We start from the raw sequence: 16,719 nt of genomic DNA, 5'->3' as shown, positions 1-16,719 counted from the left end.
GCCACCCATACAAAGGAATATTGTCTTTATTAGCAGCAAATCACAGATTCAAACCCTTTTAGTCATATAAAGCATCACAGTTCTCTTGCAGTCAACACAAGAACACCAAAAAACCTGCAAAACAATTGACCCCAAGTAAAACAAGGCTATAACCCAGCAGGTCTTGAATACCATTAGGAGGTCACTATCCCTGGTCACTAACCTGAGAGTCACAAACCACTCTGTCACAGTTACATCATCCCTGTTCCAGGGCTTCACTCTCCAGGTCTCCTACCCGTGAGTTCAAAGAACTGTTTCTCTCCCCCAAGGGGCTACAGGACAAGACAAGTCAGCTTTCCCACAAGAAGCTCCCTACAGAATTTAATTCCCCCAGGCCTTCCTTGCTTAGGGGAACCTTCTCCTGGGCTCCTCTTGAAGCCCACCACTCCAGGTCATCTGCCAAAAGGCTCCCTGTAGTGTTACACTTTCCAGACCTCCTTGCCTGCGAGTGCTAACCCTGCCCTCCAGGGCATCCCTCTGAAGTCAACCCTTACTTCTGGGCCGAGCTTATACGGACCATGCTGGTTCTTCCCCTCATTCCTAGGGGCCACTGCACCAGCCTTCCTTCAATTTGGCAGGGTCCTTCAGCAGTTTCCTTTGAACTTATCACCAGCAGCTCACGGTTACTGCTCTCCTTGAGCTTTCTTGCAGCTCTTTCCCTCAGGCAATTCTCTGCTGCTTTTTGACTCTCTTCTTCTCCAGCCTCTCATCTGCTCTTTACTGTCTTCTTCCAAGTGCCTTCTCTAAGGTCCAACCGGGAGGCAGCTGGTGCACTGCATCCTGCTTCCTCAGGCTAGCTACCCATACACACATCCAGGAGGTCAGATGGGATTGTACTTGGGTGGCTAGCCCAAGCCACTGTTGATGCAGCTGCAGCTAAATGGCTGTTTTTAGCATTCTACCCTGAGCAGAGGTTATCATGTGTATGTCTCACCTGAGCTAGAAATCACACCTCCCAGCTGTTGTGTAGACATAGAATCATAGAATATCAGGGTTGGAAGGGACCCCAGAAGGTCATCTAGTCCAACCCCCTGCTCGAAGCAGGACCAATTCCCAGTTAAATCATCCCAGCCAGGGCTTTGTCAAGCGTGACCTTAAAAACCTCTAAGGAAGGAGATTCTACCACCTCCCTAGGTAACGCATTCCAGTGTTTCACCAGCCTCTTAGTGAAAAAGTTTTTCCTAATATCCAATCTAAACCTCCCCCACTGCAACTTGAGACCATTACTCCTCGTTCTGTCATCTGCTACCATTGAGAACAGTCTAGAGCCATCCTCTTTGGAACCCCCTTTCAGGTAGTTGAAAGCAGCTATCAAATCCCCCCTCATTCTTCTCTTCTGCAGGCTAAACAATCCCAGCTCCCTCAGCCTCTCCTCATAAGTCATGTGTTCCAGACCCCTAATCATTTTTGTTGCCCTTCGCTGGACTCTCTCCAATTTATCCACATCCTTCTTGTAGTGTGGGGCCCAAAACTGGACACAGTACTCCAGATGAGGCCTCACCAATGTCGAATAGAGGGGAACGATCACGTCCCTCAATCTGCTCGCTATGCCCCTACTTATACATCCCAAAATGCTATTGGCCTTCTTGGCAACAAGGGCACACTGCTGACTCATATCCAGCTTCTCGTCCACTGTCACCCCTAGGTCCTTTTCTGCAGAACTGCTGCCTAGCCATTGGGTCCCGAGTCTGTAGCGGTGCATTGGATTCTTCCATCCTAAGTGCAGGACCCTGCACTTATCCTTATTGAACCTCATCAGATTTCTTTTGGCCCAATCCTCCAATTTGTCTAGGTCCTTCTGTATCCTATCCCTCCCCTCCAGCGTATCTACCACTCCTCCCAGTTTAGTATCATCCGCAAATTTGCTGAGAGTGCAATCCACACCATCCTCCAGATCATTTATGAAGATATTGAACAAAACCGGCCCCAGGACCGACCCTTGGGGCACTCCACTTGACACCGGCTGCCAACTAGACATGGAGCCATTGATCACTACCCGTTGAGCTTCGCGAACCAGCTGAGCGGTGGCGAACCAGCTGAGCAGCAGGGGACAGCAGAGCAGCTCACAGCAGGAGTTTGCCTGGGACTGGTAAGTATCCGAGTGTGTGTTCGTTTGCTTGCTGAGGAAGCATCCGAGTGTGTGTTTGCTGGGAGGGCAGTGTGAGAGCCTGAGTGAGTGTCTGATTGGCTGCTAGCCTGCAGGGGGCGGGCATTAGGGTGTCTGTTTGTTTGCGTCAGGGAAGCCTGGCTGTTTAAAAATAGCCAGAGCTTCGCGAACCAGCTGAGCGGTGGCGAACCAGCTGAGCAGCTCACAGCAGGAGTTTGCCTGGGAGTTTGCCTGGAGTGAGCCCAGTGAGGCTTACGTCTTGCAAACTGCTCTGAGGAAGCTCATAGTAGGAAGGTGATATGGAAGGGGGTGTTCAGCTGTTGTGACCTGCACTGGATGTACCCTTATAGACTAGTTAATGAACCAGAGTAATTATAAGGCAGGACTAAAAATTAAGAGAGTTTGGATCAAAATGCTAGAAGTTTCCCGAGACATGGAGAGGTCAATGGAGGTAAAGTCCAGCCCCAACTGCAGCAAGGAAGCAAGTGAGGTGGTTGGGGCTGCATAACATTTGTATAGCCTTCTCCAAAAAGCACTGTTTTCCAGAAGGTTCCCAAAGTTTAGAGTCATCTTAGATGCCACTTCAAAGAAAGAAACTTATGCTTGTAATCCTGTTAGGATTCCTCTCTTCTCCTTACCTTGGTTTTTGATTTCTCTTGTGCCCTGTCCCTAATTAAATCTTTGCCTTACATGCTTCTTTTTACACAGTGAGTTGTCCCACTGAAATGAACAGAACTACCCAGTACTCTCAGTGCATAAAGTCTTTACAGGATCAGGGCCTTAGGCTGAAAGCTCTATAGGGCAGGAACCCAATATTTACATCCATATTTCTCAGCACAGTTCTGAGTGCAGTACAAATGAAATACTACCAATATTTGATTAAGCAAAGAGTAGTTAAAGTAGAATATCTGAACTAGTTTGAAAGCTGCTTCTTTTTATTTTGTTCCTACCGATAAAGTGGAACATTGTTTCAAATAAAAGACGACCCTGGTCATCTAGACAATTTTATTTGAACAAGTCGATACAAAAACAGTACGGTACTTCAAATGAACAAAAACAAGCATAAACAGACATGAGCATTGTCAAATAAGGCACATGTAAAAAAAATCTACACACATTATCCAGTGAAACAGACAGTTCTTATATATATTTGGGAGGTAGAAATAATTACAAAAATACTGACAAATCTTAAGCATTAGCAGATCTGGTAAAGTGATCACTAACTAGGTCCCCATTTTTAAAACTGCTTTGTAAAATATGGATTATTCAACATTTTATGCACTACGTATGTGTGTGGCATTTACACATTTTGTTTTCAAGCATCTGGAGAATTCTATCAGTGTTAAAAATCTTCAATACCATGAGAAATACAGTAAAGGAATTACAAAAAGTTATAAATGTTCATAAAACTTATGGTCACCAGTTACGTCAAAGTCCATGGGTGTACCACATTGCCTTTTTCTCGCCAGTGAAATCCACAGCTATGTTATTTACATTTTACAGACCTAATGAAGCTTTTAATAATGTGGCTATATCTGCTGGAATGGTCCCTTCTTCTCCTGCAGAATAAAAGCAAAGCATTAGTGCTGCATTAATGAAAACATTTCACACGAATAAATCCTGTTCATCCAAGCAGTAAGGCTCTGTCTAGTTTTACACTTCAACAAGAAGTCCCTCCCCCTTGACTTGACTGTAGCTCTTTCAATGTGTACAACACCATTGGGTTTTCACTACTAAATTAATCAACTGTAATCATCCACCATGCCCAGAGTATTCAGAGGCAAGCTGGACTTACATTCCACAGCATAGCCCCTGCATTTGTGTTATTCCAGTAGTGAGTTCTGGGGCAGCTTCAAGTGATATAAAAATTAAGGTTTTTATTGAATTAACTAGGAAAGCGAATATAATCAGTACAGTACATCTGGTGGCATTTTTAATATTAATTTCTATTTTACATAAGTGCATTGCAGAAGTTAAGAGAAAGCTAGGTGACAATGCAACAGGGGACACGGGAAGCAGTTTGGATTTTCAACACCAAGGACTCAGTTTTCAGAGTAAAATTGCACTTTAAGGAGAAGTAGCAAATTTATTTAGTTCTATATAGAGCAGGGGTTCTCAAACTGGGGGTCAGGACCCCTCAGGGGGTCGAGAGCTTAGTACATAGGGGGTCGCAAGCTGTCAGCGTCTACCCCAAACCCCATTTTGCCTCCAGCATTTATAATGGTGCTAAATAGATAAAAAAGTGTTTTTAATTCATAAGGGGGGGTCGCACTCCAAGGCTTGCTGTGTGAAAGGGGTCCCCAGTACAAAAGTTTGAGAACCACTGATATCGAGAACAGCTATGAAGCATGACATCAACTAATATGAGTAATAAAGACTTACCTAAATCTACTGCAGTCATATCTTGCTCTAGCTTCAACTTCTGCTGACTGATTTTGAGCATAGATTCCTCAATAGTCCCTTTGCTGATTAGCTTTATGACTTGTACTTCTCTGAAACACAAAAAAGAGGATTAAGTCCTTTATATCATTACTGTGAATTCAGAATTACTTGCTCCTTTCCACAATTTGGAGCTATTTAGCCTGATACTTCCCAGAAAGTTGTCATGCCTACCCAAGGCCTGCCAAAATCAAACTCTCTCAAATTAGTGCAATCACTTCCTCACTTCACTTCTTTTCCCACGTACAAGGGACAGGAGGTGCCCAAGGGGGTGGTTTGCAAATGAGTACAAAACAAATCTGGTCTATTTCTTGTTTTGATACACTCCATCTATCTTTTACATCTTTGGCTGGCAGCAGACGGTGCAGAAGGACTGCATGCCATCCACATCTCACGGCTGCTCGGCAGAAGATGGTACAATAGGACTGCTAGCCATCCTCATCTCTTGCCTGCCCGGTAGAAGATGATGCAATAGGACTCCTAGCAATCCGTATCACCTGCCTGCTCACCATAAGATGGTTCAATAGGACTGACTGCAGGACTAAAGAGAATGACCTGATCAAGTCACTCCAAATTTAGTCCCTGCGCCCGTGTCTGCCCAGGCACTCCTGATCGACCTCACAGAGGTGACCAGGAGCATCTCGGACATGATGATGACTGCTACCAGTCCTACTGTACTGTTTGCTGCCACAAGGCAACAGGTTGATGCTGCTGTGTAGCAATGCAGTACCACGTCTGCCAGCACCCAGGAGACATACGGTGACTGTTACCTGAGCGGGCTCCATGCTTGCCGTGGTATGGCGTCTGCACAGGTAACCCAGGAAAAAAGGCACGAAACGACTGTCTGCTGCTGCTTTCACGGAGGGAGGGAGGGAACGGGGGCCTCACGACATGTACCCAGAACCACCCGCGGCAATGTTTTAGCCCCATCAGGCATTGGGATCTCAACCCAGAATTCCAATGGGCAGCGGAGACTGTGGGATAGCTACCCACAGTGCAACACTCCGGAAGTCGACGCTTGCCTCGGTACTGTGGAAGCGCTCCGCCGAGTTAATGCACTTAGAGCATTTTCTGTGCGGGGACACACACTCGAATATATAAAACCGATTTCTAAAAAAACGACTTCTATAAATTCGACCTAATTTCGTAGTGTAGACATACCCTGACAGTCCTTCCACCATATCCTCAGTCTTTCATGGCCTTTCTTGCTGCCATCTTTCTCCCATACTTTCTTTGCTGATTGCTCTTCTCCGATTCTTATCGCACATACAACCCACCTCAAACATGCATTCTCCGCTTATCCAAGTCCCAGTTCATCTTCCCTCTAATTTCTTCCATGTGCACTCTGTCTACCCTCCGCTTGCCTGCCACTCTCCTCAGCACGTTATTTTCTAAGACACCGGACACTGGCTAGAACGCGGGATTTGGGATCCATGCACGGTACCGCGTTAACCGTGTTGTAGCGCGGACCGTGTTAAAATGACTTCCAATTAAAGTAATTAAATTTGGGATTCACGGCTGCGACCTCTTCATATGCGATTTAGCACTGTGTAGACGCGTGTTCTAGTGAGAGTCTGGTGTACCTTCATTCTCTTTTCTTCCATCTCCCTAATATCCACCATCTCCAAACTATAGAGCAGGCAGAGACAAACACACGCCGCATACAAATCTTCCTTCAGTTTGCTTGTGTAATATTAATTAAAAACTTACCTGGTCTGACCTACTCTATGGCATCGATCTTCTGCTTGCTTGTCATTGTAAGGGTTGCAGTCAATGTCATGAAGAATGACAATATTGGCTGAAGTCAAATTTATTCCTAGGCCACCAGCTTTGGTCGAAAGCAGGAATACAAAAATACCCATGTCTGTATTGAATTCATCTATCAGATGTATCCTACAAAATTGAAGCATACACAAATCATGCCTTGTGAAAAACAATTTCGTTAATTACAATAGCTGTTTTCCAGACAGAGTAATGGGGGGTGGGAGGGAGAAATCAACATGTAAGCAAAGCAGTTAGGATGGAGAGAGATATCTTTTCAGTTCCACGTTTTTAATATAAATACATCCCGCCCCCGCCAATTTACACGTGAAAATACATTACTCCCAAGAGCCTCACATCCTAATCACTATCAGATGGCTAAAGAGGGTCTTAAGGAGGAGAAAATTGAGTGAAGAGAGGTTAGTGGCCTTCCAAACCAGCTCAGAAGGGCACTCTACAAATAGGTGGTGACAGAAGAAAAAGTAGAGAAGATTGTGGAAGAAGCCAAGGAGGGCATTGACTGGCATCCGTGGGAGAGTGGAGAGGACGATGCTTAAAGAAACAAAGGGAAGATACGAAAGAGGAGAATATCAGGGGACCAGCCGGTGAAGACAAGAAACTCAAATTTGGTTTAGTGGAGAAAGGAGAGCCAGGTGGAGGGACAGGGAGGTCTACACTCAAAAGTTAAGTCAATCCAGCTATGTCACTCAGGGGTGTGAAAAATCAACATCCCTGAGCAACCTCGTTAAACAACCCCCCCCATGTAGATAGTGCTAGGCTGACGGAACAACTTTTCCGTCAATCTAGCTACCACCTCTTAAGGAGAAGGTGGATTAACTACATGATGGGAGAACCCCTCCCATTGCTGTAGTGAGTATCTACACTTGAAATTCTCAACTTTGTGGGAAAAACAACGGCACATCTGCATTAACTTACTCCCTCCTCATGCAAAGAAAGTTTCACTTACCTTTCAGAAATCTGTGTCTTCCCATCCAGCCTAATATATCGGTGCTGTTGCTGTTTTAGGAGAACTTCTAAAATGTCCAGCATCATAGTAAACTGGCTAAACAATACAACTCTATCACCCTGGGGAAGGAGGAAAAGAAGTCAGATAGGGAAGACATTAATTACATAAATGTTTTATTAGAAACTCACTTATTTGCACTTTACATTTGGGCCTAAATTTTCCAACTTCGATGCCTAGATCAGCCACCAAAATCCATATTTAGGTACTTTTATTTTAGTGGTCTACTTTCAATCAGAGGTGGGGTGTTTAGCATCCCAGAATAACAGTTCACTTTTATTTAGGTGCCAAAACATATATTTAGAATACTAACTTTAGGCATCCAAATTTGAACATTTACGTAATTTGGGCACTAGCAGTTAAATACAGTAAAATCTCTTATTGATGCAACTGCAAACACACAAAACCCCCCACAAGTAATACTTTTACTAAAATAGATTTATTTTTCAATGGTTTTCCTTGCAACAGGCAAGAGACATAGCCTTGCTGGTCATTACTGTCTGAGGCACCTGTACAAATGCCTAAAGTAATGAACATCATAATCTTGTCTTTGTAATCCACCATCATCTTCGCCCCCTCCTTCCTAACTCTGCTTGAGCCAACATGCAAAAAACAGCCGAGTGACCACAATGGCAGAGGTGGCGGCTTGAGCTAGCCGCCCGAGTACAATGCCACCCAACAACATGTGTACATACTTGGGCAGGTAGTCCAACCTGTCACTCGTGCCACCATGGCCACGCTGCTATATTTAGAGTGTTAGCTCGAGTGGAGCTAGCACAAGTATGTCTACCCATGCTAGGAATTACACCACCCAGTTGCTGTGGAGACATACCTTCAGAGACTATGGTAGTATCCCAGGATGAATATTCTAGTTATTGGAGACAACAGGGAAAAACATTTAGTTTTCCCTAAACTTTAAATATTATTTTTGCACAGTTTTACACACACTAGAATATCAAATCCCATTTATTAGTACAAAAGGTAAAAAACAGCTTTTTCAGAAAAGCAATAGGATTCATTACTGTTAGCACTGAACACTGAGCAACCCTAAACACACTTGTTTGAACACTTTTGCAGGACTGCCATTTCCACTATCAAATCAACTGCATGTGAGACACGGAACAGCACTACAGTTCTATCAAATAGGTGCCACAAAGTCATAAGATATCCTGTAATATTCTATAGAAAAATCCAGTTAGCATGTAAAAGCTGCTTGTTAATAGGGATTCAGTAAATCAGTGGTAAACAAAGTTGTGAACAGCAGAAGACATTTAATCTAGAATACTCTTTTAGTACAAACCTTGTCTTTAAGGTGAGAGAGGATGCGCTCTAGTGTTCTAAATTTTCCGGAATCCAAAATGGTATCCATCTCTAACTTAAAGTCACTGACACTAGCATACTGTTTACAAAGCAAATGCAGCTCAAAATCTGTCATCACAGACATATCTTCGAAGATGAGGTCAGGATTGGCATCACAATGCGTGGGTTCCTAAAAGTAAAAAAGGTAACAAAGTGAATATAATGCATTCCACTGTAGGCATATTTATACTTCCCTTAAGAGCCAGTAAGACTACGCAACTACAGTTGCATCCAATATTTTTGCAGACAACAAAAGCACCAGAAACTAGGCCTGTGCGCACACACTAATTTGGGTCATAGGGGTCTAATGCAAAATTAACTCTGCAAGTTCTGTTTATGGGAGAGGGTGGAGGATTGATGTCTGTCATCTGGGGTAAGATTCTACAGAAGCTTGAATTATGAAGAACTACTGGGGAGACTTTTTACTTCACTAGCTACCAACCACACACCCTCAAACCTTTTATCCCTATGTGAGATCTTTTCCCTTAAGAAATACTCCTTCCTGGGGAGTCCAATCCCTGGACGAGTGGTAGAAAACATGGGAAGCCCTGCCCAGGTTGTAGTGCGGGTAGAGGGATGTCATGCCTGGGCACGAAGAGGAAAGGAAAAGAGCCATAGCTAAAAAATGGGAAGGGGAGACTGGGGGGTGGTGGAGAAGAGACAAACTACATCACCACCCATCTGGAGTCCCCCCCCATTGGCTCCAGGTGCAGCGGACACGTGCACATTAAAAACTGGTTACATTTATACTTTTATTCAGGAGCCTATTATATTTTCAGATGGGTTCTTAACTTTTTTGTTTTAGAAAGAGATCTAATCCAAAACACAGTGCGAGTTAATCAAAGCCAAATTAGGAAAAGGACAGTTCATGTACATATGCTTTCCCCACTTCGGTTCTCCACAGCCCGCATTTGGTGACCTTCAGGAAATGCTGGCAGACCCAACTGTTCTCCCAAGCTTTTCATGTATGAAGGAGAAGGGTCAATTTAGAAAATGAGGTGGCTGACGAAAAGTGGTCTAATGTGGGGCCAGAAATGTCTTCTCCTAAGCAAGTCTTCTTAGAGCTGATCTGGAAGTTTATTTTCAAATTTTAAAATGCCTGCAGTGCAATCTGGGCATTGGATAGATGCAACTGGAAAAAATCTAATGAAATCAAGTTTCACAAATATGTACTTCTAATCAAGCGATTGGCACCCAAACATCTTCATTCGAGATCTTGAAAAGAAGAATGCAGAGAAGTTACAGTACGTTTGTGAATCCTATGAGCTTACCTTGAGCATAAGCGTTGACATCATCTTCAGTTTGTCCGCTGTGTAATACTGGCGGTGTAAGAGAGGATGATTTGCCATTTTTCTAAGCTGCATCATGACATTGCCCATTTCTGAGTTTTTCTCTATGGCCAAAAAAAATATTGCAATCATTTCCACACATTTGATTTAATGAAATAAAAAAATTAAACATTTAATCTATGCAACTATGACTTGAGGTTTCTAAAATCTAATATGTTTATTTTTAATAAGCATTTGATGTTTCCACAAATCAAAAATTAGTACAATTTAAGAGACAGTTTGGGAAAAACAACCAGACCCTCACATACCCTGGCTGTCAAAAGATTTCTTTAGTTTGTTGAAGAGATCATAGTACAGCTGTTCCTGTTTCTCTGACATATCACACAACTCAATAAGATCTTTTTTTGGGGGTAGTTGTTTAAGGACCTGATGAGACAAGATAAACATTTCAAGTGAATAACCATTACTATGAATGGTTTGAAATTGTGCATTGCCCACAAGGTGAACTGCAACAATGTGTATTTAAGAGCAACTCTTTAGGGGCCTGATCCCAGACCATTAAAAATCATTCAGTCTTTTCACTGACCAAAGTGGACTTCGGATAGACTGCAAAGTTGAAGAACTATTTTTAAAAATATTTGGAAAGTATTTTCCTACTTATCAGACAAATCTCTGCTTAGGGTTCCTTGATTAACTAAAACAACAAGGAGTCTGGTGGAACCTTAAAGACTAAGATTTATTTGGGCATAAGCTCTCATGGGTAAAACACCACTTCCTCAGATGCATGGAGTGAAAATTACAGATGCAAACATCATATAATGACACATGAAGGTATGGGAGTTACCTCACAAGTGGAGAACCAGTGCTGACAGGGCCCGTTCGATCAAGCTGGATATAGTCCACTCCCAGTAACAGATGAGGTGGTGTCAATTCCAGGAGAGGCAAAGCTGCTTTTGTAATGAGCCAGCCACTCCCAGTCCCTATTCAAGCCCAAATTAATGGTGTTAAATTTGCAAATGAATTTTAGTTCTGCTGTTTCTCTTTGAAGTCTGTTTCTGAAGTGTTTTTGTTCAAGTACAGCTACTTTCAAATCTGTTACAGAATGTCCAGGAAGATTCAAGTGTTCTCCTACTGGCTTTTGTATGTTACCATTCCCGATGTCCATTTATTCTTTTACATAGGGACTGTCCGGTTTGGCCAACGTATATGGCAGAGGGGCACTGCTGGCACATGATGGCCTATATAACATTAGTAGATGCACAGGTGAATGAGCCTCTGATGATGTGGTTGGGTCCTCTGATGGTGTCGCTAGAAGTCTTTAAGGTGCCACCAGACTCCTTGTTGTTTTTGTGGACACAGACTAACATGGCTACCCCCTGATAATTAACTAACTATTAACAGATGACACTAAGCAGTGAAGGGAGCACATTAACAAACAGGGAAAGAAGAAACCTCAGCAAGGTAAGTTGCAGTGGGGGAGGTTTAGGTTGGATATTAGGAAAAACTTTTTCACTAGGAGGGTGGTGAAACACTGGAACGTGTTACCTAGGGAGGTGGTAGAATCTCCTTCCTTAGAAGTTTTTAAGGTCAGGCTTGACAAAGCCCTGGCTGGGATGATTTAATTGGGGATTGGTCCTGCTTTGAGCAGGGGATTGGACTAGATGACCTCCTGAGGTCCCTTCCAACCCTGATATTCTATGATTCTATAAGGATTAAATTTCTACCCTTCAGAATGCTAATGCTGTTAAAATTTGTTCAATTCTTACATGCAGGCAATTCTAGATGGAAGGGGCCAGTGACAAGCTACTTCTATCAGGGACAGAACCAAGCACTCTAATAGTCTTTGGGTTCTTAAACAGAACAAAAAAGGCCTTGAGGACCCCAAGATACTTTAAATCCACAGTTGCAGCTATACCGTATACATGCAGTTAATCTTTTGATTAAAACGATGTTACTGTGAAGCAAAATAGCACTTTGTGATAAGTGAGGCCACTCATTTGGTGGCTACAGCTTAACAGTACAGCAAATCTCAGAGATGCCATCAGGACAATCACTTACAATGCTGTAAACAGAAAGAGGCAGGAAACAATAAGCACCAGAAGCAGTATGGGCAAAAAGTAAAGTTCTAACAGGAATAGAAGAGTAACTCATGGAAGAAGAAAAGTAGCTCAAGCCTCATTTTTTTGGGGTGGGGTGACTGGGAAGGAGTTGTAGATTTCTGGTGATGAAGAAAAGTGGACTGATTGGGTCTAAGGTATGGGACAGAGGCTCAAGAAAAATCGCACCCAACCCTTACAGGTTCTTGCATATACTATAAGAATTTTCAATGCCTTCACTGCTATTACGTTTCCTAAAATTGAGTTCTCAATGTTTTACATTACAAAAATAAAAATGTTTCATATCCATTGAGGGAGATGAGTTGGGTGAGGTAATATTTTTTATTGGACCATCTTCTGTTCATGGAGTGGGGATAAGCTTTCAAGCTTCACAGAGTGACCTGACAAAAAGCTCTCTGAAGCTCGAAAGTTTGTCCTCTCCACCAACAGAAGCTGGTCCAATAAAGATATACCTCACCCACCTGTCTTCCATATCCTGGGACCAATACGGCTACAACATCACTTCATATTCATTAGCATAGCTGCAAGTAAACAGATTTACCTCATCCTTTACTCTTCTCAAGATAAATGGCTTTATGATCTGCTTCGCATGAGCGATCCTCTCCTTTTCATATATACTGTGTTCTTCAGCAGCTTTCTAAGAAAAATATGAGAAAAAATGTAAAGTTGTATAACGTGAAAACTCTCAACTCTATTAATACCATTATTATTACTTAGTTTGTCTCTCAGGTTGGAGCATGCAATCACCCAGGAGCCAGAGAGGGGGAAAAAGTGCCCTCCTTTGGTCTCATGTAACCAAAATTTACAAGAGTTTTGGGACACCGAGATACAATACAATCTCACCCATTTGGTTTAGTCTGTTTGGATGTGATGTTTTCAAGGGTGTACCAAGGTCCCGTAACAGGTTAATAACTAAACCAAACCTTATAAAAAAGGAGTATTACAGCAATGAAAGTATGCTTTTGAAATAAGTATTTTTACTGCTTACTGTTTTTGAAGAGAACATCCTCCGGATTTCACTGGTGCTACCACTGAACATGTGTGGCATGACAAAATTCAACAGAGACATTAATTCCAACAGGTTATTTTGAACTGGAGTTCCTGTTAGCAGCAGACGATTCTTTGCCTATTTGACCAACATGAAAAAAGTCACAAAAACAACACAACATGACTACCAGAGCAATCATCATTTCCCTTCTAAAGAATAGCTTAGGCAACTTTTTGTGCTGAAAAAGTCACAGAAGACAGGAATTTAGCATTCAGTTCTATCCCTTTTTCCAACCATATATTTCATGTCCACAATATGCATCAAATAGACTAGTTTCCAGTGATGTTAGCTTCTTAACAAAATAAGCAGAGCATGCCACGTGGAAATTTTCACCATGGCCCAACCTAGTAACATGCCTCAAGTTTTCTGAATGGATGATCTGTCTTACAGCCACATTTTGCTTCTTCTACAAGAAATGCTGGGTAGACTGGAACTTTTTGAAAGGGTTAAGTTGGAAATTTACCTCATGAGATTTGCTGTATACCTTTCTTCTGTTCAAGTCAATTGTAGTTGAAAAGTGACACCTGAAATCCTCATGTTTCTTCCTCCCCCAACTTTAAACCATGGCATGTTTTCAAAGAGTTTAACAAACAGCTCATCAGCAAAATACCTCTTACAAAGTCATAATTTGTATGATTTATATTAACCAGAGTAGTAAACCCTTCATACACACCCAACTACCCTATCATTTTGGCACAATCTCTTTTCTATAGTTTGAGAACTACTTACAGGTGGTCATTGCATCTTAGACAATTTATATTTCAGTAATACTTTGAAATCAAGCAAAATCTAAAATTTAACTACTACCTTAGGAAGATCCTGTAAGAATAAGATGCTTTATATTTAGTTGGGAAATATATCTCCATTTACAGTTACCAAAGTAGGAACCAGTTCTATATGCAGACTGGCATTTAGTTGCATGCAATCGTGTTCCTAAATTTGAAACATACAACGCCTTATATTAAAAATTTTATTTCTTGTTTCAGCCCAAAATTTCATCACGCCCCCACGAGTAAATGGAGGGTAGGACTACTTGAAAAAAAATCCCTTACGTTAATTGTCATTAGGTGCTGGTAGCGTACAGAACCCATGTTCTTCAACATGTGACCCTCATCAAAGATTGCATAATTAAGCTTCAGCCGGCGAAACAGACTACGGTCATCTGCACTGCTAATTGCGGAGTTATACCTATCAGAGGAATATATAATAAGTGACTGTTTAATACCTCCATTAACATAGGTTATACTGCAATTTAAACTGAAATTATAAGCCCTAAAAGTATGACATAACAGACATTTAAACAAAATGATAATGTCCCAATAAGCAGTATCTTTGAAAGAGACCAACCACAACAGTTTGGAGTTGACAATTACAGAATACCAAAAAAGAAGCTGATATTCTCCATAATCAATTCTCAATATAGAACTTCAATATCTACTACGGGGTGGGCAAACTACCGCCTGCGGGCCATGTCCGGACCTTTTAATTTGGCCCTCGAGCTCCCGCCAGGGAGCGGGGTCAGGGACTTGCCCCGCTCCGCGCTCCAGCCAGCAAGCGGAGTCAGGGGCTTTCCGTGAGGCTCCTGGAAGTAGCGCCATGTTCCCCCTCTGGCTCCTATGTGTATGGGCAGCCAGGACCAGGGCCAGATGCAGCCCCCACCCCAAGTGCCACCCCCCACAGTTCCCACTGGCCGGGAACCGTGGCCAATGGGAGCTGCAGGGGCGGCGGCTGTGGACAAGGCGGAATGCAGAGCCGCCCAGCATTGCGCCTCTGCATAGGAGCTGGGGGGGGGGGGCGCGGTGGCATGCCGCTGCTTCTGGGAGCTGCAGGGGCGGTGTCTGCGGATGGGGCAGCGCGCAGAACTGCCTGGCCGTGCCAGAGCTGGAGGGGAAACATGCTGCTGCTGCCTCCGGTAAGTGCCGTCTGAAGCCTGCACTCCTGAGCCCCCCTCCCCACACCTCCATCCCCTGCCCCAGCCTTAGCCCTCATGCCCATCCTGCCCTCTGAACGCCTTGGTCCCAACCCCCAATTTGTGAGCATTCATGGCCTGCCATACAGTTTCTATATCCAGATGTGGCCCTCAGGTCAAAAAGTTTGCCCACCCCCGGTCTACTACATTCTGAGCAAAATCCTTACGGCCATCAAAATTCTGTGAGGGTGCAATACACAGATTTCTTGACTCAAAAAATTCACGTTACTTTGTTAAATGTTTTCTCTCATTTTTAAAAACAGGACTATTACATTTCTGAGGTTTTAAACTCAGTCTTCACTGAGAATGTTTCAAGGCGTAAAAAGTTGTTTGAGAGAACCAAGTTATGCATATTTACAAATTACTGAGTATGTGCAGAGGTTTAAGTTTTAAACATGCACTTAAAGAGGTGCAGTGTGCCTGTGAACTTAGGCACAGATTCTAGGAGTTAAACTAATTCCAAACAGGTTGAATGACTCCTTCCCATCTCCAACAGCACAAGGGACAACTGGTCCTGCATTTGCACATTTCTCCATCTAGTTAGGGGATGGTCCCATGGTCCTGTCCGACACCAAAACCTCTGTCCTGCATCAATCAACCAGCTCCAATTTAGATCTGGTGAGCAGGTCTCACCTTTAACTCTTCGTTCCTAAGGTGAGTGACTGATAGGTGTCTTTCTGAGGAAGAGGAAGTGGGAGCAGAAAGAAGTAATCCGGAAAGCAGTCACAAAGGAAGAAGGGAGAATGAAGGATAATGGGAGTGAAAGGCCCTTTAGTTTAAGGAAAGGAAAACCTAACCAGCTAAAAATCTGAAAGTATAAAGTCAAGTCAATGGCAGAATCAAACAAAAAATAGAAAAAAAAAGAAAAAAGAAAAGGAGTACTTGTGGCACCTTAGAGACTAACCAATTTAAGTACTCCTTTTCTTTTTGCGAATACAGACTAACACGGCTGTTACTCTGAAACCTGTCCAAAAAAAGAGAGAGAGAGAGAGAGAGAGAGAGAGAAAGAGAGAGAGAGAAAAGCAGAAAACCTATGAGATCAAAAAATATTTAATGGAAAATTTAGTGCAAAAATATTGAAGGCAAGGCACATTCTTGTTTGATTTTAACCATCTGGGGGCACATTTCTGCAGAATGAAGGAACTTGAGAGCCACAAATGAGGACAGACACATAAGCCTCAGTATTTTTTTTATAGAGATGGGATAAATGATGTAAAGACCAAAGCAAGTTATGTTTGCATTTTGCAAATTTTGAGTATCTGTCCCTGTGTATTTGCAAGGGGCACAGGAAGGACTTTGGGACACAATAATACTGGTGACTTTCGGGTACAGTTGCCTTTTTTCCATTTGTTACAGAACATAACTTGGTACTGGCAAATTACAGAGGAACGTGAGCTTCCTTCCCCCACAGCCCTCCATACAGTTTCGCACCCCGATGTGGCCCTCAGGCCAAAAAGTTTGGCCATCCCCGCTACATGATGTTGATATCCAGTATCACAATAGTCCAAGTTTGTGAGCTTCTTCCACCTATCTTGAGCTACCAGTGATGGTGGCATTCTTTGTGTAG

General features: G+C 42.9%; 1 protein-coding gene across 8 annotated transcripts in view; it reads right to left on the bottom strand.

Annotated features, from left to right (window-relative positions):
* Positions 1-3,122: 3,122 nt before the first annotated feature.
* The window catches only part of SMARCAD1 (SNF2 related chromatin remodeling ATPase with DExD box 1), a 78,599-nt gene continuing 65,002 nt past the window's right edge, over positions 3,123-16,719 (bottom strand). For 7 of the 8 annotated variants that reach the window (XM_073340708.1, XM_073340713.1, XM_073340712.1 and 4 more), the window contains 10 exons: positions 14,236-14,371; positions 13,124-13,261; positions 12,677-12,772; positions 10,327-10,444; positions 10,001-10,122; positions 8,671-8,859; positions 7,314-7,432; positions 6,296-6,478; positions 4,529-4,638; positions 3,123-3,705 (listed from right to left, as the gene is read on the bottom strand). In XM_073340708.1, the coding sequence (XP_073196809.1) occupies positions 3,644-3,705; positions 4,529-4,638; positions 6,296-6,478; positions 7,314-7,432; positions 8,671-8,859; positions 10,001-10,122; positions 10,327-10,444; positions 12,677-12,772; positions 13,124-13,261; positions 14,236-14,371 (1,273 nt within the window). In that variant the 3' untranslated portion in view covers positions 3,123-3,643. The remainder of the gene's footprint in view (positions 3,706-4,528; positions 4,639-6,295; positions 6,479-7,313; positions 7,433-8,670; positions 8,860-10,000; positions 10,123-10,326; positions 10,445-12,676; positions 12,773-13,123; positions 13,262-14,235; positions 14,372-16,719) is intronic. The other variant, XM_073340716.1, reaches the window with a different exon arrangement.

The sequence above is a fragment of the Lepidochelys kempii genome, chromosome 4 (assembly GCF_965140265.1).
Source record: "Lepidochelys kempii isolate rLepKem1 chromosome 4, rLepKem1.hap2, whole genome shotgun sequence".
Taxonomy (NCBI): domain Eukaryota; kingdom Metazoa; phylum Chordata; order Testudines; family Cheloniidae; genus Lepidochelys; species Lepidochelys kempii.
The sequence above is the reverse complement of the archived record's forward strand: the minus strand, read 5'-3'. Positions and strand labels throughout refer to the sequence as shown.